At 34.9% G+C, this 22,666-nt stretch overlaps 1 protein-coding gene across 1 annotated transcript in view; it reads left to right on the top strand.

Annotated features, from left to right (window-relative positions):
• The window catches only part of STPG2 (sperm tail PG-rich repeat containing 2), a 265,153-nt gene that overhangs the window by 36,301 nt on the left and 206,186 nt on the right, over nucleotides 1–22,666 (top strand). The window contains exons 3-5 of the mRNA XM_004390246.2: nucleotides 4,735–4,899; nucleotides 18,421–18,533; nucleotides 21,800–21,911. Of these exons, the coding sequence (XP_004390303.2) occupies nucleotides 4,735–4,899; nucleotides 18,421–18,533; nucleotides 21,800–21,911 (390 nt within the window). The remainder of the gene's footprint in view (nucleotides 1–4,734; nucleotides 4,900–18,420; nucleotides 18,534–21,799; nucleotides 21,912–22,666) is intronic.

Here is a 22,666-nt window from a genome sequence, read left to right as displayed (position 1 = left end):
CCCATGGAAGCAGCAGTCAAGAAATCAACGTATTGCATTGGGCAAATCTGAGGCAAAAGACTTCTTTAAAGTGTTGAAAAGCAAAGATATCACTTTGAAGACTAAAGTGCACCTGACTCAAGACATGGCATTTTCAGTTGCCTCATCTACGTGCGAAAGCTGGACAATGAATAAGGAAGACCAAAAAATTGATGCCTTTGAATTATAGTGCTGGCAAAGAATATTGAATATACCATGGACTGTCAGAAGAGTGAAAAAGTTTGTCTTGGAAGAAGTACAGCCAGGGTTCTCCTTGGAAGCGAGGATAGTGAGACTTCGTCTCATGTCCTTTGGACATGTTATCAGGAGGGTCCAGTCCTTGGAAAAGGACATCATTGTTGGTAAGGTAGAGGGTCAGTGAAAAAGAGGAAGACTTTTGATGGGATGGATTGACACAGTGGCTGCAACAACAGGCTCAAACATAGCAAGGATTGTGAGGATGGCACAGAACCTGGTAGTATTTCGTTCTGTTGTACATGGTGTCGCTATGGGTCGGAACCGACTCAACAGTGCCTAACAACCACAACAAAAAAGTGGTGAGAAAGCCATTCAGTACTATCCTGTTTAAATTTGGTAATCAAGCTCATTCATATCGACGAATGGCCTGACCCTTCAGATGAGACTCTGCTTCTAATGTTGGGGGATGGCTCATAGTATAGTAATTCATCATGCAGATAGACAAAAGCAGTGTTCAAGGAGTAATCATTTTCTCACAAGTTTTCATATAAAATGTATAATTACTTGGTAATCTAATTTTTTTTGGTCATGTATCTAACATATGGAGCCTTAGTGGTGTAGTGATTAAGAGCTATGGCTGCTAACCAGAAGGTCGGCAGTTTAAATCCAGTAGCTGCTCCTCGGAAACCCTCTGGGGCAGTTATACTGTGTCCTGTAGGATCGCTATGAGTCAGGATCAACTTGACGGCAGTGGTTTTTTTAAATTTTTGGTTATCTAACATGACATTTCCTTTTAGAACTGGTATGTAATATAAATAGTTTGAGAAAATAATCTGACCCACAGTTAAAGAAATCAGATTGGACTTATTTCACTGTCTTCAGTTGAAGTATTTAATATAAATTCAAATTACAGTTTGAATTTTATTATTATATGGACTATAGTAATGGTTTTCAAAGAATCAGAATTTGAAGAGGTATTTTCACATGATTTTACTTTTTGCCTAACTTGTAATGTTGATGTTTTTGCAAAATAAATCATTATAGTCTATTATTATAGGTCCAAACTCTTTAAACATAGAAATTCTGATCTCATTAAAATAGGAATCAAGTATCACAGTGACTATCTAAGAATATGATATGACTCTTTCTAAAGAAGACCTCATTTGTGTATTTATTGAAAGCTAAATGAAGCTGAATAGAATGCACACACAATCACTGTCAATGATGATGAACAACAGACATGTACACACAGCATGTAAAGGGCTTTTGGAATATCATTGACTTTTTTTGGGTCTTACTTGAACAGTCAAATGCCAAGAATAAATCATCTTGGATGTGATGAAATTATGACTATTTATTGAAACTAATATGATGGAATTTTACCTGATTTAACTGGCTATTGGTCACTTGATAATTTCCTGATTCTGGAGAATCAAGAAATGTGGTATGGAGAACCATGGAAGAATCCTCCCAGTGCTTTTCCTGCAATAAGATGCGTAAAACCAAGCTGTTGCCAACAAGCCTACATAAACATCCTGGGAGATGACAAAGATGTTATTCATGAGGAAAAACAAAACAAAGTGCTAAACAATCCTGGAAGGTTTTCTCTTCCCCTGCAATATGAGTACCAGCCTTTTAAAGCTTATTTCAGAGGTACACATTTTCCAGGGACCTATAAAACATATACTCTTTTCTTCTCGTTTTATAGCTTTGGGGTTCCCTTTGCCTGTGATTCTTGTTTTGAAACTGAGTTTTCTGCATTTTTAGAGTGCTCTAAGTATGGTAAATTGCAGTTTAAGTTTTAAGTTAAAACTGACAACTGTAATGATCATCCTCTCTTACTAGAACTGTGTCTTTAGTCAAGAGCTTTAACTTTCTTAGGTTGGATTTTAAAACTATTTGCTCATATTAGTATTTAATATTCATCAACTAGGTATTAATTTTAAAATGTTTCTTTTCCTTATGTCATAATTTTTTTTTTTTTCCTTTTGTGTAGTATAATATAAAAGGAGGGCATAGTCTACAATACCGGGAGAAACGTTTTAAGAAGTTTATTTCAGATACTCCGGGACCTGCAAGCTATGATCAGTCTTATCCTAGAACAATAGATATCATGAACAAGAAAGTACTGGAGGCTACAGAGTGTCTTCATTCGGTGTGTTGCTATTTAAATTATGCTTTGAGATACATTTCTTTTAGTTAGAAGAAAAAAAATTATGTATTTTATGTGCTGAGTACATTTAAAAAGCCTTCCTATAAAAATTAGATTTATTGGTATTCACATTGTAGTTAGTTTATAATTAAATGAATGCTCAATGATGTTTGTAAACTTTAATTTTTAACTGTGTTAGCATCTGACTTCATTTTTGCTCTTGATAAATCTGTAATCAATTCCAATTCTGTGGTAAAAACAAAGTAAGGGAGATTTTAAAAACCACCTGAGTGGCTTTCCTATATATAGAGGAACTAGAAACTCTGTGCTAAGTACTGTTAAAAGACAATAAAATTTAAAACACAATCCCAAAATAATAATAATAAAAAAGCTTAAAATGTAGATGGGAACGATACATAGATAGCTACTAATGCAAGACAAGATGTGACAGAGCTAAATGAATGGTCATGTAATTAAATGCTGTAGGAATTTATAGGAGGAACACTGTACTATGGGAAAGTATAATTTGCAGAGGGTTTATCGAGAAGGTTGGTCTTGAGATAGGCCTTGAAGAATAGGATGGGAATATGCATTTCAGTCTTGGAGAGTTACATGAGTGAAGATACAGAGGTAGGATTGTGTGAAGGACAGTGAAAAGATTGTCTTGACTGTAGTAAAGAATTTGTGTAGGAGACTAGTAGGTGATATGTTTGGAAAGGTAGATTGGTATTATATAATGAATGATTTTTAACTAAAGGCCTATCCTTTTGAATAAATAGTATAACTCAGCAGATAGGGTCATGGTTTCTTTAGTTTCCTTCTTCTCTTGCTATACTCCTTCACCATAGCTCATATTAATTAAATTTTAATCAGTTTTCTCTTTGTTTATGGGGATCTATTTTAGATATAAGTACAATGACAATGATGTTCAGGTTTGTAAGTGTACTGAAATATCAGATATTTCATGTATGTGGACAGAGTAAATTTTCATTTACTCATACAAGGGTTTATCAGATATTTACTGATGGCCAGACATAATGCTTTGTTGTTGTTGTTAGGTGCCGTCGAGTTTCTTCTGACTCATAGTGACCCTGTGTACAATAGAACGAAACACTGCCTGGTCTTGCGCCATCCTCACAATCGTTGTTATGCTTGAGCCCATTGTTGCAGCCACTGTGTCAATCCATCTCATTGAGGATCTTCCTCTTTTTTGCTGACCCTCCACTTTAACAAGCATGATGCCCTTCTCCAGGGACTGATCCCTCCTGATAACATCCAAATATGTGAGACATAGTCTTGCCATTCTTGCTTCTAAGAAGCATTCTGGTCGTACTTCTTCCAAGACAGATTTGTTTGTTCTTTTGGCAGTCCATGGTATATTCCGTATTCTTCGGCAACACCACAATTCAAAGGCGTCAGTTTTTCTTCGGTGTTCCTTATTCATTGACCAGCTTTCACGTGCATTCGAGGTGATTGAAAACACTATGACTTGGGTCAAGTGCACCTTAGTCTTCCAAGTGACAGCTTTGCTTTTTAACACTATAAAGAGGTCTTTTGCAGCAGATTTGCCCAAAATCTTGACTGCTGCTTCCATGGGTGTTGATATACTAGAAATACATAGAAGACAAATCATTGCTTCCTGGGATCTATCATTTTAACAAGGAAGTAATGAATGAAATTCAGTACAGTATAACTGATTAAGTGATATAGAGCCATAATGAAATGTTCACTAGTAGCCCAAAGTAGAGAGTCATATATTCTACTTGGAAGGAATAGAGGATATCACAACTGAACTAAATCTTGAAGAAGGATTCATTAGGTAGTCAAAAGATTGGGAAAAGACATTCAAATTAGAGAAAACCACATGCATAAAGACACTGAGGTGTTTAATGGTAGGGCATGTTCAGGGAAAAGCAGGATTTTTGGAATGTTTGTAGTGTAGGGTCTAAGAGAGTGTAGTAGGAATACAGGGTGGAGAGATCTGAAAAACCAGTTACTGTTGAGTCAGTTCTGACTCATACCAACCCATGGGCATCAGAGTAGAACTTTGCTCCATAGGGTTTTCATTATCTTATTTCTTGAAGCAGATCACCAGGCCTTTCTCTCAAGGTGACTTTGGGTGACCAAGTGCATTAACTGTTTGTACCACCCAAGTTGAAGAGGGAAATAGAGAAAGTTTTGACATCATGCAAATAATTTTTTAAAAGTACTGAACGGGGGGAAGCCATTCAATACTATACTGTTTTTTGGTTTATAAAACTCATTAAATCAATATTTAATAATCTTTTTAATTAATTCTGTGTTTGATTCTTCATTCTCTTGCCTTCTTGCCTTTGACTAAATAATATAAAATGTTCTTCTCACAGAAAATTTCAAGAGCACCTACAGCTTCCAGAACTGTTGATGTCCCTTCAATTCCTTCTTGTGGACAGGCATATGGTTATCATATTAATGAGGATGACACTATTATAAAACATTTTCCACCTGCTCATGACAGCACACTAGGTCCAGCTTACTACAAACCTCAGTATGTAAGTATGATGCAGATTATATTGACAATTGAAAGATTATTTATAATTATGCATGTTTTAGTTAATGTAACATTAACTGCTGTGACAAATATACCCCCAAATTTCAGTGGCTTAGTACAATTTTTTTTTTTCCTCATTCATACCAGCATTCCCTGTTGGCAGGTGACTTTCCTCCATGTGGAGATTCAGGGACCCCGGCTTAGTCCATTCATGTTTCTGTTATTTCCTAGGATCTTGATGTCATGTGTATCCAGGTGACAGAGGGGAAAGTGCAGAGAGGATTGCGAGTGGGAGGTTTTTGTGGGCCAGGCTCGGGAGCTAAAGCTCAGTCAATAGCCTCACCTAACTGCCAAGGAGGCTGGGAAATATAGTCTAATTGTGTCCCTAGGAAGAAGAGGAAATAGGTTTAAATGATTAGAAGTGTGTGCAAAATATATAATCATATGTACTACATAGATGCTCTTTTCTTGCACTTGAAAGCAAATAAGAACTTTTTATTTATAAAAAGAATTTGAATCTGATAGCATAAGCATGATTTATTCTACAAATGATTATAAAAAATATAAAATATGATTAGAATATCAAACATAATATAGCAGATCCATCTCATCCAGATTTTAAACTTCAAACCTGGCCAAAGTTGAGCTGAGATTTCATTCAGCCAGTTGAAATGTTTGAGTTATCCATGAATACAGGTGATGAATATAGATGAAATGTCTCATTTTACTTAATTACAAGACATAAGTGCTAGTACTTTGAGCCAGTTGTATTTTTATACTTTTATGACATCTGAAATAAATAATTTTAGTGAGAAAAACAGCAAAATTCAGGATAGACTTAAGGAAAGGGTAAAGAGACATTGGGTAAAGAATAGGTTTGATCCTCACTGCCAATACTCCAGTAATATGTTTTTATTTGTCTCCATCATTGGGCACAGTTTCAGACACCTTCATAAACGATTTGGTTCATAGCAACAGAGAGTTTGAGTCCTTAAATCCTTTGAATTGCTAACAGCTTTTTGCTTAAAATGTTTTTATTGTAATTTCTATAATATTTCAAACACATAGAATAGTACAAAAAAAAGCAAAAATTCAGATAACCATGTACTTACAACCCAGATATAACACATGTTAAAATATTGTCTTTATTCATATTTGGACTGACTTAGCATTTAATATTTAAGTAAAAGTGGCAATAAAAGCATACTGGGTTATAATATAATAATAATAAAAATATGTGGAGACAGCAAATGATAAAGCAAATATGGTCAATGTTAACAACTGGGGGATTTGGGTAAAGTGCATATGGGAATTCTTAGTATGCTTCTTGCAACTTTTCTGTAAGTCTGAAACTACTTCAAATTTTTAAGTTAATTTTTAGAAAGAAACTCAATGAGATGAATTGACACAGTGGCTGCAACAGTGAGCTCAGACATAGCAACGATTGTGAGGATGGTGCAGGACTGGACAGTGTTTCATTCTGTTGTACTTAGGGTCACTATGAGTCGGAATTGACTTGATGGTACCTAAAAACAACAAAATATTGTCATACTTGCATTTTTTACAAGAAATAAGTTATTATAATTATCACCCTACCTAATTCCCCTCCCTGCCTCCTCTCTCACCTTGCCAAAGTAAGCACTAAACCTTTAATACATATTCATATACAAGTAACAATATATGTTTTGTGACTTAAAAAAGTAAATGGTATCATCCAGTATGTGCATTGCTTGCTTTCTTACATATTGTTATATTTCTAAATTTAACCAGATAAATATATTAGATCTAACACATTCATTGTTCCCAATTAGATAAGTTTCTTTTTAAAAATTAGATTAAAAATCTGAAATAGTTTCAGACTTAGAGAAAAGTTGCAAGACTCATACAAAGAATTCCCATATACCTTTACCCAGATCTCCTAATTGTTAACATTTGAGCATGTTTGTTTTATCATTTTCTCTCCCCATTTATTATTATTTTATAACCCAGTATGCTTTTTTGATATTTTTCCTTAAATATTAAATACTAAGTCAGTTCCAGATATAAATAAACAAGTATTAATATATGGAATTAATACAAGATACTCCTTGTGAGTAAATAATAAAGGCATTGTCTTGCCATCAAAGTTTCAGAAGAATTTTTTTAAGTACCTGATTAATTTTGAATTTGTATGTATTATTGTTTTTAATTAAACCATTTGAGAGCACTTTTTAATCATAGTGGCCCTATACCCCTAAATACTTCAATGTGAATTTCTTAAGAAATAGATATTCTCTTTTATTGTAGTACAATTATCAAAATCAGGAAATTTTCATTTATTCAATACTATTATTATCTAATCTGTAGATATTTTAAAAAAATTTTTGCTAATAATCTCAATATATTCTTTATGGAGTCCTAGTGGCACGGTGGTTAAATGCTCGGCTGCTAACTGAAAGGTTGGTGGTCTGAATCCACCAACTGCTCTGTGGGAGAAGATGTGGCAGTCTGCTTCCGTAAAGATTACAGCCTTGGAAACCCTATGGGGCAGTTGGAATCAACTTGACAGCAGTAGGTTTTTTTTTTTGTTGTTGTTTTGTTTTAGATATTTAAAAATATTGCTAATAATCACAATTATATTCTTTATTGCAAGAAACAAACAAAAAAACAACAACAATTTGATCCAAAGTCCAATCTGGTGTTGTTGTTGTTAGTTGCCATTGAGTTGACTCTGACTTATGGCTACCCTAGGTGTGCAGAGACATTTAGTTGTCATGTCTCTTCAGGTTCCTTTAATCTTTTGTTGTAAGGTGCCATGGAATCAGTTCTGACTCATAGTGCCCCTATGTACAACAGAATGAAATACTGCCCAGTCCTGCGCCATCCTCACAATCGTTATGTTTGAGCTCATTGTTGCAGCCACTGTGTTAATCCGTCTTGTTGAGGGTCTTCCTGTTTTTCACTGACCTTCTCCTTTACTAAGCATGATATTCTTCTCTAGGGCCTGATCCCTCCTGATAACATGTCGAAACTACATGAGAGAGAGTCTCACCATCCTTGCTTGTAAGGAGTATTCTGGCTGTACTTCTTCCAAGACAGATTTGTTTGTTCTTCTGGCAGTCCATGGTATTGTCAATATTCTTCACCAATACCATAATTCAGATTCTTCTTTGGTTTTCCTTATTCATTGTCCAGCTTTGGCATGCATATGAGGCGATTGAAAATACCATGGCCTAGGTCAGGCGCATCTAGTCGTCAAGGTGACATCTTTGCTTTTTAACACTTTACAGAGGTCTTTTGCGGCAGATTTGCCCAATCCAACATGTCATTTGATTTCTTAATCTAAAAAGAATCTTTTAGGTTCCCTTAAATATTTAATTCCTTTAACCTTGAGGAGTACAGGCTAATTATTTTGTATAGTGTTCCTGAATTTTGGGTTTGTTTATATTTTCTCATGATTAGATAAAGGCTATACAGTTTGGGTACAATAGTACAGAAGTGATGTTGCATCCTTCTTAATGCATCATAAAAGGAGTACAGGATGTTGATTTGTTCCATTACTGGTGATGTTAAGTTGAGGTAGTGCCTTCTGGCTTTATTTGTTGTAAAGTTACTGTTTTTCCCTTTTTAATTAATGAATATTTTGGGGGGTGTTACTGTAGTGGGTTAATACATGTAGATATTCTATTTCTCATCAAAATTACACCCACTAGTTTTAACATCCATCAGTGATGCCTGAGTCAATTTTACTCTGATGGTCATCGAATGGTGATTCTCAAACTCTTATTTTTTCTACTGAGATTGTTGATTGAATCCATAAATCACACATCTAATCTCTTTAGCAAATAGTTATCTAGCCACACTGTTGGCTTTGATTCCAGAGCATACTATCTGTATAGGCTGAGAATTTTCCAAATCATCAAGCACTGAATCCTTTTTGCTTAAAAATTCCTACTTCAATTTATCTCTTTTTTCTCACATTTTACTATAACCAGCAAGGAGAAGGCTGTACCTTCCACACTTTGCTTGGAAATTTCCTCAGCTAAATGTCCAAGTTCATCACTTACAAATTATACCTTCTACCTGACTGAAGAACACAGTTCAGCCAACTTCTCTGCCACTTTATAGCAAGGATTGCCTTTCCTTCAGTTTTCAATAATGTTCCTCAGTTCATCTGAGATCTCATCAAAAGCACTTTCAATGTTTATATTTCTAGCAACATTCTGTTTATGATGTATATATATTCTCTAAGATGATAGAAGCTCTCTTCACTTTCTTCTGAGAGCTCATGAGAATTGCCTCTAACGTCCAACAGTCTCTTCAACACAATTGAGACTTTTTCTATCAAATGCCTCAGATTTTTCCAGCTTCTCTCCATTACCTAGTTCCAAAGCCACCTCCACATTTTTAGGTATTTTTTACAGCAGCACCTTGCTTCCCAGTATCAAAATCTCTATTAGTTTCCTAGGGATGCCATAACAATAGAAATACAAATATATTTTCTCAGTTCTGGAGCCCAGAAGTCGAAAATCAGGGTATCAGCAGGGCCATGCTCTCTCTGAAGCCACTAGGGGAGAATCTGTTCCTTCCCTTTCTCTTATGTTCTGGTGTTGCCGGTGATCTTTTATCTTCTAATTGTGCTAAATGTGTGGCTTTTGTATGGTTTTATTTTTCTTGTTGAGCTATATAGTTTTTGGCAGATGGCTTGAGAGATTTGCATTTACATGATTCCCATTACCTTGGCAACTTAGAAGTTCCCCACTTCAATTATTTTAACTGCTATAAAACAGCTCTTTGCACTGAGCAGGTTTAAGGCAGGTCAGATAAAGACAAGTCCTGCAAATGGGGCTTTCTATGGTACTGCCAGGCAGGTCAAATAGTACACTTCTCTGAATGGTGGTATTGGGTAGTTCCAAACCAATTCTGACCCCTCTAGGTGTTTCTAGGCTGATAGTTTTCACCATGATTACAAGGTTGTTCATTTTCAAGGCTACCCTGTCCTGAGGAGAGAGCGATGGGAATAGGGCAGATTAAAATGTCAGAAAATCTGCTGTTCTTACTGAGATTCCACCATTTTTCTTAAGTAAATGTCAATTGTTAAAAGCCTTTGGTTAATTTCCAGAGTTCTAAAAAAGTTGATTTTGATATTTGTTGCTGGTGTTTTCATTACTTTATGGTGAGCAGCTTTTCAGAGGTCCATACTCTGCCAATTCAGCTGATTCACTTTTGGAGTTTTGAATATTGAAATAAAACAGATACCAGAAATATTATTATGTTTTTGTGGAACTTTAATGAAGCTGAATTCCCAACTAAGCCAAAGTTTTCCTTATTCTACTTGGAATAGAATCTTTGGGATATCTGTGAGTAGTTGAATGAACGTAAATATCTGGGGACACTTGACACACTGAGCCTCCTTGAATAACTTTTTATTTCCTTACTCATTCTCTGTTTTCAGTGGGTGTGATGATTTGGCCCAATAGGTTAATATTCTGGGGCTAAGGTAAGAATTCATCGTGGATCCAACAATGTTTTGCAATGCCAAAATAAGGAAGAGAGGAAATAAACATAGAAATAATTGAAAAAAATTTTTTTGGCTAGACAATAGTATTAGAATTGTGATGATAATAATAGACTTAGCAGGTATCTGATCAGGGAAGAGAATAATTTGATTTCGTTCAGCTGACTGCTTATGGTCTGCACTAAAATGATTCATTTTATGCTCAAGTAAAATAGTTGGCAGGTGTTTTAAGACCTTGATGGATTGCTGCATGTTGTAAAATGTATGAAGAACCAGATTACCTCTGGTAAAATGGAGATTAAAGAAATTGTAAGTTATAGATATGTCTCCTTTGCACACTCTGAGACTTCCCATTTCTTTCTGGCTATGGGATATTTTGTCCCAGGAGTATTTTATTTTCCAGCTCTATGCCATACCTGGTGTTTCAGACCTTGACTATCCCATCGTCCTGTTAATAACATCATAATAATTAGTTTTCATCAACAAACAGTAGCAAGTTTTTTAGATATTTAAATAACATATGCTTAGCAGAATATGATAAATTCTGTAGAAATTGTAGTGATGTTTATGGAAGTCATGTGGTTTAATATCAGGATATTCGCTGCTAGGTTAAAATTAGCTTTGGGAGGCAGTGTAATAGAGCCAGACTGCCTTGGTTTGTTCCTTGGCTACACCTTTTAATAGTTATATGTCCTTGGCAAGTTATTTAAGCTCTTTGTGCCTCAGTTTCATCATTTGAAATATGGGGATAATAATAGTATGCAACTCATAGGCTGATGTCAGAATTAAATGAGTGAATACATGTAAAGCACTTAGAATAGTTCTGGACACATAATAAATACTATTTATTTGTTATTGTACCTTTTATTCCTTACTACTAGGAAATATACTCGATATTCAACCATACAAAAAGCAAAATGACGAATATTCCTGTTAATTAACCAAATTTGGGATTAGTGGGCCTTTATGCAAATTTCAAACTAGATGAATAGCAAAGCTTCTGTAATAGTTATAAGGCGTAATATCCTGGGAAAAAAAGCTTTGGTCTAGTATATTGGAATTAGTATTCATTTTTCACAGTAGTCATAGATTCTTGGCTTTGGCTTAAACAATTCTCTGATTATTCTTAGCTTAATAAATTTCAGAAAGTAGTTTTTGTTCAAAATTATATTTTTTGCATATACTATTTCTTTGTTTCATAACAATGTATCGTCTGTTAGAAAGCTAGAGTATGCCTCCAAGCTTCCCTAGATGTACAAAATCATTTTCACATATGAATAAGTGTTACTTTGACATATAAAACTTGATTTCTTTCTGGCAGAGTTATTATTCATATACAACAGATATAATAATAAGAAAATTTATTTCACAATTTTAATAGGTCTAACTTATTTGATGACCTGTATTAGTAATTATTAAGTCAATCCAATTTGTATTTATTAGAATAAAAATCTAGATCATCTTAAAAAATCTGTTATGTAAAATATAGATTTACATATGAATTAAAGACATAGTTCTTAATATTCAAGAAGATTCAGGAAAGTTTGATTTGAATTGAATTTTGATATTTTGTGAAATCCCTATCTTTCATCTGAGAGAAGAACTAGAGGTAGGCTGACTGTCTTAGTTATCTAATGCTGCTATAATGGAAATACCACAAGTGGATGGCTTTAATAAAGAGAAATTTAACTCTCACAGTGTAGGAGGCAGAAGTCTGAATTCAGGGCACCAGCTCCAGAGGAAGGCTTTCTCTCTCTGTCATCTCTGGGGGAAGGTCCTTGTCATCAATCTTCCCTGGTCGAGGAGCTTCTCATTGCAGGGACCCTGGGTCCAAAGGACATGCTATTCTTTTGGCTCTTGTTTCTTGGTGGTATGAGGTCCCCCTGTCTCTCTGCTCACTTTTCTCTTTTATATCTCAAAAGAGATTGGTTTAAAACACAATCTAGTCTTGTAGACTGAGTCCTGCCTCATTAACATAACTGCCACTAATCCCATCTCATTAACATCATAGAGATAGGATTTACAACACATAGGAAAATTACCTCAGATGACAAAATGGTGGACAGTCACACAGTACTGGGAATTACGGCCTAGTCAAGTTGACATATATTTTTGGGGGACATAGTTTAATCCATGACAGTGACAAAGCTCAGTTGCTGGAAGCTTTATTTTCTTCTGTTTCTCCTGCAGAAAAGCACAGGTTCTTCACAGACACTGTCAAAGTGATACTGTAATAATGTTAACTCAAATCTTATACAGATTTCTGATAAATCTCTGTGGCTATTCATCTGCTATTTAAGATAATATTATATGTAGTCTCCATTTCAAGATGAAAACATTGATAGAAAATAAAGAAAATTATTTTGGAGAATTATTGGAGCTCTTCCCTTAACTGGGGAATAGCAGCTGCTGAAGGAATCTTATATAGTTCATATATAGAAGCCGTTCTGGAATTCAGAGATGTCTAAGACTGTAGCCAACAAATGATTAATTTTGGCTTTATTTAATCTGTAGAGAGAAATTCTCTATATAGATTATTTGGTATAATACTTTGAATTATAAAAACTAGCTTCTCTTTCTTTTTTTTTTTGAAGACCCCAAGGAACGATCAGAATTGTTCTTTTCAGAGGTGGAATTTTCAAGCAAAGGTTTTGGTGGGAATTATGACACTGACATATTTGCTGATGATAACATGCTGGGAATTACCTGCGTGCTGTCATACTGGAAAGCATTCCATTAGTGTTTGAATTGATGCACTTTGGGACTTTTAATTCTTCATAAAGTCCATTTCCATATTTAATTACGGAAAAGATGTGGGGGAACATTTGCAAACCCCCTTCTTCATTCATTTCATCGTCAGTGGGAGCGGCAGTTAGTAATTTTTCTTCAAGTTATATTACAGCATTCACTTTAAATAGTGCAGCTCCATGCTGAGTTTGCGTCCATTAAGTCGTATTTTATTTGCTAATGACTTTCAAGTTGACAGTGACCTTGATGTTGGTATTGTCAACATTTTTTGACATAAAGAGAGTGTGATTTAGAGTTAAGTGTGCATCAATTTTATTCGTCATTTTGTTTCAGTATTTTCAAAAGGCTTTTAAATTTAATTTGAAATGGAACATTTACCTGAGTACTGCAGAGGTTAGCGAGTTAAGTACTTGTCAATTCACATGGTTTAAATGAAATAGATTTTATTATATACATACGAAAGGATTTTACTAATGTCTTGAATGATTTATGTCTTCAGTATTCTTTATATTCTCTCTTTCAACTTGTCTAGTCATCTAGTGCTGCTCTAACAGAAATACCACAAGTGGATGGCTTTAACAAAGAGAGGTTTATTCTCTCACAGTCCAGTAGGCTACAAGTCAAAATTTAGGGCTTCAGCTCCAAGAGAAGGCTTTCTCTCTCTGTCGGCTCTGGAAGAAGGTCCTTGTGATGCATCAGTCTTTCCTTGGTCTGGGAGCATCTCAGCGCAGGAACCTCAGGTCCAAACGACACACTGTGCTCCTGGCACTGCTTTCTTGGTGGTGTGAGGTTCCCATGTGTCTCTGCTCGCTTCTCTCTTTTATATCTCAGAAGAGATTGGATTAAGACACTATCTAATCTTGTAAACCTCATCAGCATAACCTCATCACAATGGTAGAATTTACAACACATAAGGAAATCACATCAGATTACACAGTCATACAATACTGGGAATCATGATGTAGACAAGTTGCTACACACATTTTTTGGGGGGACACAATTCAATCCATGACACCACTGGATTACCTTTAGAATCGTTAAACAGTTGAATCACGAAGTCTCAGTAATGTGAATTCACCTGAAGAAAGCTTCTTGTACGTAATTCTGATCAAGGTCTTGAATTGCTGTGTTAAAAGAACTGATATTAAACTTTAACATGATACTCTTTTAGGCTATAACAATCTGATGTAAAAGATAATTTTATTAAAATTAGTTTTTAAATATTGATTTTCTGACAAATCTGTAGGCTGTAGTAAATCAATATACTAAATATGCTCCTTCATGAAATATATAAAATATTTAATGTGTCCACCATGGCTATGTTGTATTAAAACAGAGTTCTGCATTTGGGTACTTAACTGCTAATTATGATAATAGAACAAATCTGCACAGTTGTGAAATTACTGCTTTATTTCTAAGTAAAAATAAAGTATAATATATGGGAAATGGGATATTTTTGCTATTTCTTCCATCAGAACTGCATATGTACTTTAAAATACATGGCTCTGTGAGATAATCTCTTTTGAAAGATGGTCTAAAACAATTACTTTAGCAAGAGAATGTGTTACTTTGCTAGGCACTCTCTCTTCTTCTAAAGCTCTGTTGGTTGCAGCAGTCTCTGGAGTTGCCACTGATCCTATAGGAACAGGCTGCTTTTTGGCTACTCTAAGTGGATGCTAGAGTTTCTCCTGGTACTCTTCTAGTACACCTGCTGCTCTGACAGACGTTACAGGCTGTGTGGCTTTTTATACTCTTCTGCTAGGTGATATAGCATTTGTCTCTGCTCCCTCAGGCCTAAACCCTTTGGGTAGTCTAACTGCCTTATTTTCTTCTGTATTACAGTTAGGAGTCCCAAAGCAGTGTTGCTTATACCCCTATGTGTTATAGAGATTGATAGGATAGTATCTTAGTCAGGGTTCTTTACAGAAACAATCAGGGATATATTTATATGTATATATACACACAGACACACTGATATATAAATATCAGTGAGAGAGATTTACTTTAAGGAGTTGGTTCATGTGATTGTGGGGTTTGTCAAGTCCAAAATCCATAGTCAGATGCAGGCTGGAGAACTCCTGCAGGTTTGCATCCCACGATCTGTAGGTCAGGCCATGGAACGAGTGCAAAGGAGAGAGACAGAGAGAGAGAGGGGGGGAGAGAGAGAGAGAGATCTGCCAAAATACCTATTTATAGTCTGGAAGCAGAACACACCTAAGGAAACGCCCTTTTCAAATGATCAATTGATAACATTGGCTTAGATTACATTATGAAAGGTGATTATATTACATATTAGACTACCTTATGAAACAGCAGCTAGACTAGTGTGTTTGGACAAACCACTGGGAGCCATAGTCTAGCCAACTTGACACATAAAATTAAACATCACAGATAGCTCTTTCAATTCTTATTCATGGCCCTGTTCCTTTTAGACCAAATGGGGTGGGCTTGGGATATATCTATCAACTAGTTTACTACTTGTCTTAATGATGATGATGATGATAATAATATCTTACTTTGATATAGTGCTTTATAGGACTATATTGCTCATAGTGTTAAAACTGAATGTCCAGAGTGAAGGGGGAAGATTTTTTGTATTATAATTCATTAGAAGGAATCTGCATGTTAGTAATCCAAGCACTTTGAGACCATTTACAATGCCAGAAAATATTCCTATATGAAATAAGGATTAATCCTTTTTATTATGTAACACAAGTTTTCCAGACTTCATTGGACTGTGGATACTAAAGAGAATCATAATAATGTTAATAACTCAAATAGCAATGGTTCTTGCCTAAACCTATTGATGTAGAGAACCTCTAGCCTTCTAAAAAGTTCCCCTTCCCTGGTATTTCTGGAAGACCTCAGGAGCTGTCTTAACTATGCTCCCAAACATGTCTGTTTCCTCTGAATACAGCTGCTGCTCCACCAGGCACTTCAGTCTCTTGCCAGATGGTGCTCTCTGCTGGGCATTTCCGCCAAAGTACTCTGTCACAGAAAAAGCTGCATGAGGAGCTGGAGTGAAGTGGAGGGGATGATGCCCGTCTCTATTTGTGTTATATTCTATTAGAGCAGTCCAAAGGTAGCGCTGATTTCTATCAGTATTTTAATGAAACAGCTCTTTTAGAATTTATTCAAAGCCTCTTTGCACTCCACAGGACACAGGCATAAATCCAGTGGGAATTGCCTCTGTTAGGAGGCAAATTCAGTCAACAGAAAACACTCAGCATTGCTACTCTTTGGACACTAAGATTTTTTTACTGGGTAAAAGTTATCATGATTAGGGACTTCCCACAGGATTAGTTTTAACATTTGCCTTTTGATTGGTTAGTTCTATTCGTTCACCAGACATTCCAGCACATGCCTGAGTCCTACTTGGGAGCAAGCTGGTAAGTCCTTGTTTCCCTATCTCCAGGTTTTTACCCTTCAATACCCCAATCAAGGAAGAAACAAGGATATTTGCTAAAATAAAAGCATAGGAAACTTCAGAAAAACTCTTATTCAATTTCTGTATGAGATTGTATCTATGAAAAAAAAATCAACAAAGATCCCATTTTACCTCACACAAACATCAAGGTTCTGACTTCAGATCAAGTGGTTGAAGAGAAAATTTAACTTTATTGAGTTTTTATTTTGTAATATCTGAGGGCTAGTTGTTTGTGGTAATTTCTGAGAAATAAAAGAAGTTTTCACACAGTAGGTTATTTCTGTGCTGTGCCACTTTCTTTATGGATTTTGGTGTGGCTGCCCAAAGCTTTCTGGACTGATGACTCTCTATCTGGAAAGTCTGTATTCATTAGGGGCCAGTGACAGTGATTTCAATTTATTTCCAACCATCTATGCTAAAAATAAAGTGGTCATAGCATTTAGCATTCACTGTCATTACTTCATGTAATGGCACTGGTGCCAATCTCCAAAGGGGCTAGTAGGTTTGAGAATTGCTCCCTACGCACTACCAAGAGTCCATCCTTACCTCTAGCTCCTGCCTTTCTGGAGATGTTACAGAGTTCTGCTGAGGCTCTTTTCACAAGCAGTGAGGTCTTCTGGGTCTAGTGTCTGCTGCACTATATCCTACAGAAGTTCCTTGATGTTTCTAGCATGTGAATGATAACCTCCTAGTTTCTAGAACTGATAACTTGTGTCTGTTTTATGCACTCTTAAAAATTTGGTGAGATTGGGTGGGCGTGGGTTTAATTTACCATTTTGAACTGGAGTTATGCATTTTATCATATGTTATTGCTATTAGTGGTGCTAATATTGTTTATAATGGCAATTGAGATGTTCTACTGTTTTTGAATAGTAATAGTCACCTAGAACAACTGATACACTGTTTTATGTAGTTAAACTGTAAGTTTATGTTTTAGGGATTTCATTTAGTATTATAGATATGTATATGTAATTTTAATAATAAAAGTTTGTTTTAAAATTATATTTTTACAAATGTTAATTAAAAATAAGTTAAATATACTAGAGTTTACCTTTACTATCAGTTAAAAAAATGAGTTTTCTAAAAAATTCTTAAATGATTGCTCAATTTAGAATGTTTTAGGTTAATAGAGAATTCTTTTAAGAGAAGCTACTATTCTTGTTATACACTTATTTTATTAGTTTCTGATGAAATAAAGTAGTTTAACTTCACTAAAGTGAAGTTTTTAATGGTTAATGCCTAATTTTGACATTTACGATGGTGGATATAAAGGAAAATGATTGTTGAAATCTACATGTCACAAATAATGCCTTTGGCATTAATGAACTGATCCTGACCCCAAGCTTTGATAGCATTAACAATAAAATGTTTAATTTATTGTTGACTATTTGTAACTATTTGAAAAATTTATGTGAATATATTACGTTCATATATAATATTCACAAATATTATATACCAGGTAATTAGATGTTATCTGATGTCTGTTGATGATGTTTGTACTTTCTCATCTAATTTAATTAAGGTCATTTTAATAGGCATTCCCTAAATCATAAGTTTCCTGTGTCTTTTTTTTTAGACAAAGTTATTTTTTATCATAGTTTTAGATTACTGAATGTACTGCCAAGGGCAAATATATTCATGTTGGTGAGGAAACACAAAAGTTCTAGACACTTCTTCGGGAATTCTGGCTGACTCGGAGTGGGATGGGACACAGCAGTGATAACTAGCTTGGGATCTATCAAAGTAGAACCCCCTTGACTGAGACTCTTTTTGCTTTAGATTTAGACTTAAGAAAAGTTAAACATTGTTTTACAACTTATTTAAACTATCTTATCCTCACTTTTTTTTAGAATGTTTTCAGTACAACTTTGAAATACAAAGGGATACACTTTGGCAACTCTTTGGGAAGACAAGACTTACCTCAAAAGTCAGGACCTGGTCCTGGACAGTATCATATAGTCCAGTAAGTAAAAAAGTAGTAATACCTTTAATATAGTTCTTGCTTATAAAGTATTCTAATAATTTAGACTAGGCTATGCTGTTATGAAAGGGAAAATCAGTATGAAAAAATCCAGCAAGTACATTTTGGAATAACCTATCTGAAAGCTATTGCTTTTCTATGAGCCAGATCCTGTACTACCTGCTTTACGTGTATTATCTCATTTAATTTTCACAGCAACACCATGTTTAGTAACTATTGTGATACCTATTTTATTTGTGAAAAATCCAAGGATCAGAGGGGATAAATAACATATTCAAGATCATGCAGCTATTAAGTGGCACAGTTAGACTGAGATATGCTTGAATACAAAGGCCATGTATCTAAGTACTAAAATTTACAATTATAAAATAGGCAAATAATCAGATAAAAAAATAAAAGAATGTGACCCAGTATTCTCTATCTTATCCCTGGCTCTTGTCTTCATTCTTCTCACTGCATGATGGATTTAGAAGAAATTCTCAGTTAGCATGATCAGAACAATAACATTCGGTTGGAGGCAATATTTATGAAGTTTTAGCTAGTAAATCTGTTTCTGGTAAAATAACTCTTTTTTGTCTTTACTTTCTGCTACTCCTACAGTAAGGCCTTACACATGAGTTCATGGAATGCAAAATTGAATAAAATATTCTATTATCCTCAGAATAAACCACCCCTTCTGATGATTAAAATGTTTTTTAAAGGATCCAGCTTGTCTGCCTGATTCTTTCCCTCTCATAGGATGAGTTTTCCCCCAAGATTTCCGTAGTGATTACATACACAATTCGTTCACCAGACAGATTCAGACATATCTATATATCAGCAATGGACATAGTTTAGGCTCTTACTTGGACTCCCCTGCTACAGTTCATTCACTGAGCAAGCATTGTTTGAATTTCTGCTGTGTGCCAGGAATACGCAGTGTAGTAACTGAGGATAAAAAGAATAAAACATGTCTCTGCTTTTGGGAATTTATAATCTGATCCATTGTCCTTTCCTATCTTTAAATTCTAATGTAGAAGATACACCTTGTAGTTTTATTCTTTTGGTAGTTACACCAGAACTTAAACATGTATATTTAACTTAACGAAGTTTAAATTTAGTGTCTTTACCATTTTTCCAAACAAAACAAGGTCTATAGAATGCTCTAACTCTGATCATTCCCCTCCTGACATAAGCTTTCATTGTTTATTGTTTTTGTCCTATTCTTTTTTCCCCCAGATTGACTAGTTTGCTTGTTTGCCTGTCTGTCTGTCTATCTGTCTATATCCATCTATTATCATTCTGCCTACCTACCTACTTATTCATGTCAGTTTTACTGAGATGTAATTAACATAATGTAAAATTAACCCTTTTTAAGGCGTATAGTTCTGTGATGATTATTTTCTACCCAATCTACTATACTTCTAAGGATCCCAGGCATAACCGAGACTCTATCTAATCAGTGTTGCTCTGAATTTCCTTGGTAGTTTTTTCCTGCCAGTCCTTTTTATTTCTCCAACCCTGTCCCCTTCCATTCTCACCCAATTTTTTTTTTTTTTCCTGTTCTTGCTTTCTTTCTGGTCTTTGTCATTTCCCATTTCTTCTATTCGTCCTTTCTTTTTTGCTTCCAGGTATGTATTCATACACATTGCATTTTGTTCTGCTTCAGTTATTTCACCGTTTCCATAGTTTGTTTGTTTTCTTTGATTTGACTAACTTCACTGTAGCTTTATTTGGACTTGTCTTATTTACTTGTGGCAACTGACATTTTCTACTGTTTTTTCTCTTTTGGACTTCTGGTTTTAGTGATTGATTCAGAATTATCCTGGCAAGACTCAATATAGTATAAATGTGGAGATTCTTGGCCACCCTAAGTGGAAAGATGAATTTACAGGTCTCTTTTTGGTGAAGGCACACATCTAAATGATATATTACACTTCTGATAGCCTAGATACAAATTTGTTATCCTTATGCCCATTTGAGGTTTTGAAAACAAATTCATTTGTTCAATTTTGTGAGAATAAAAATCAGTGAAGAAGTCAGCATTTATCAGTGAGCTGGGATGCTAAATGTCTATTTAAATTGTAGCAATGCAGAACAAAGAAAATAATGGCCATTATGTAACTTTAATTAAACTTTTGTTTTTATGTTTTTTATCTGTTTTTGTTCAGTATAGTTTGTTGGGAATGTTGAATATGAGATTTTTTTCCAGTTCTGCTGAAGAAATAGAAAAAAAAAAATAGTGTAGTCAGTATAGCATATTTAAATGTGATTCTTATAATAATAATAGCTAACAGTCATTGTGTGCTTATTATGGGCCATGTATGGCACTGACACTTTATTAACACTTTAAAACACTTTAAAGTATTTAAAAGCAAAGATGTTACCTTGAGGACTAAGGCGTGCCTGACTCAAGCCAAGATATTTTCAATTACCTCATATGCATACGAAAGGTGGACATTGAGTAAGGAGGACCTAAGAACTGATGCCTTTGAATTACCGTGCTATGAGTCAGAACCAACTTGACTGCACCTAACAACTAACAACATGGCACTAAGCAATTCACATATAGGTTATCTACTTTAATCACTGCAGCCTTAGAATTGGTTATTACTAATTCCAGTTACAGATGAAGAAATTGAAGCTAGAGAAGTTAAGTAATTTGCCTAAGGTCACACAGCCAGTAGTTAATGTTGGGATTCCCATCAGGCTATCTGCCTCCAAAGCTTGGCCTCTTAATCACTGCTTATTCAGTTTCTAATTCTTTCTTGGGGTCGTCTAAACTTCAGTGAAGGTAAGCTTCACTTTAATTTTCAAAGAATCTTTATGCCATTTTCCTAATTGTTTTATGATATAAATAGCATATGGCTGTTTTTCCCTTATTTTTGCAATAGTTGAAATAACAAGGGATTCTGAAATTTTAAAGACTTTTTTGTCGTACATGGAATACACAGGGAACTTTTTTGGTAGCTTCCCCCGCCCCCGCCAATTCATAATGTAAATCCCATATTCTATTTTCTTTTTGGAATCCTTATTACAATAGATTTATAATAATTTTATGAATTGGAAAAAGCAGAGCTAACCAACATAAATGAGTATATTTAAAAAAAACCAGAATATATTGGTCTAACACACCTAGGTGATGTTATTACATACTTTTTTTAAAAATCAGGAAATGTTGCTGTAAAATACTCTCTTTGCTTATATAAACATTTTTTTTTAATACTTGAAATTGAGTACTTCTCAATTTCTCTCTGAATTTTCTAAAGGGGAAAGTCACCACAGTATGAAAACATTAACATCAAGAAAGAGCAACAGCAAAATTATTGCTCATTTCTCCCACGATTTTTTGATGTAATAATATTGCAAGAAGAAAAAAAGGTAAGCTGAAAAGTAGCTATTTCATCTATTTTGTAGTTTTTAAGATCACTGAACCCTGTTATCTCAAGGTTAAAGTTCTCTTGGATCTACTGTGCCTGGTACCTCATCACTGAATGAGTATTTGTGGAAGGAACCATAGTAAATATATCTGTCAAGTGGTCACTATCTCTGCTTGAAAACTTCTTGTGATGAAGAACTCACTACTCCTAAGGTTTCTTGTTTTAGTAGTGGACAACTCTATTTCTTAAAGTGTCCTTCTTAAACTAACCTAAATTTACCTGCTTCCTGCCTACTTATTATTTTCCTATGACTTCTTTTCAATCTCTCTTTAAATCTTTTCTAGTTAGGGTAAATGTTCTAAGTATCTTTGGTTGTTCTCATTATTTAATTTCAAGGTAACCTGTTTTCCTTTGAAGTCATCTAGGTACCTTCATCAACTTGTGAATACCCCCCCATTTTTTGCACAATGTCTAGAACTAAGCATAATATTTTGAGAGTAGTCTGATCAGTACATTTTAAGATTTTCATCTTCCTTCTTCTGGATAGTGTATGTTTATAATATAAAGACGGTGCCTGGGTGGTGCAAACAGTTTGCACTCGACTATTAACCTTATGGTTGATGGTTTGAACCCACCCAGCATCACTGTGGAAGAAAGGCCTGGGAATCTGCTTATGTAAAGATTATAACCAAGAGAACCCTGTGGAGCAGTTCTACTCTGTAACACCTGGAGTTGCCATGAGTCAGAGTCGACTTG

The sequence above is a fragment of the Trichechus manatus genome, unplaced genomic scaffold (assembly GCF_000243295.1).
Source record: "Trichechus manatus latirostris isolate Lorelei unplaced genomic scaffold, TriManLat1.0 scaffold00291, whole genome shotgun sequence".
In the NCBI taxonomy this organism is placed as follows: domain Eukaryota; kingdom Metazoa; phylum Chordata; class Mammalia; order Sirenia; family Trichechidae; genus Trichechus; species Trichechus manatus.
The sequence above is the reverse complement of the archived record's forward strand: the minus strand, read 5'-3'. Positions and strand labels throughout refer to the sequence as shown.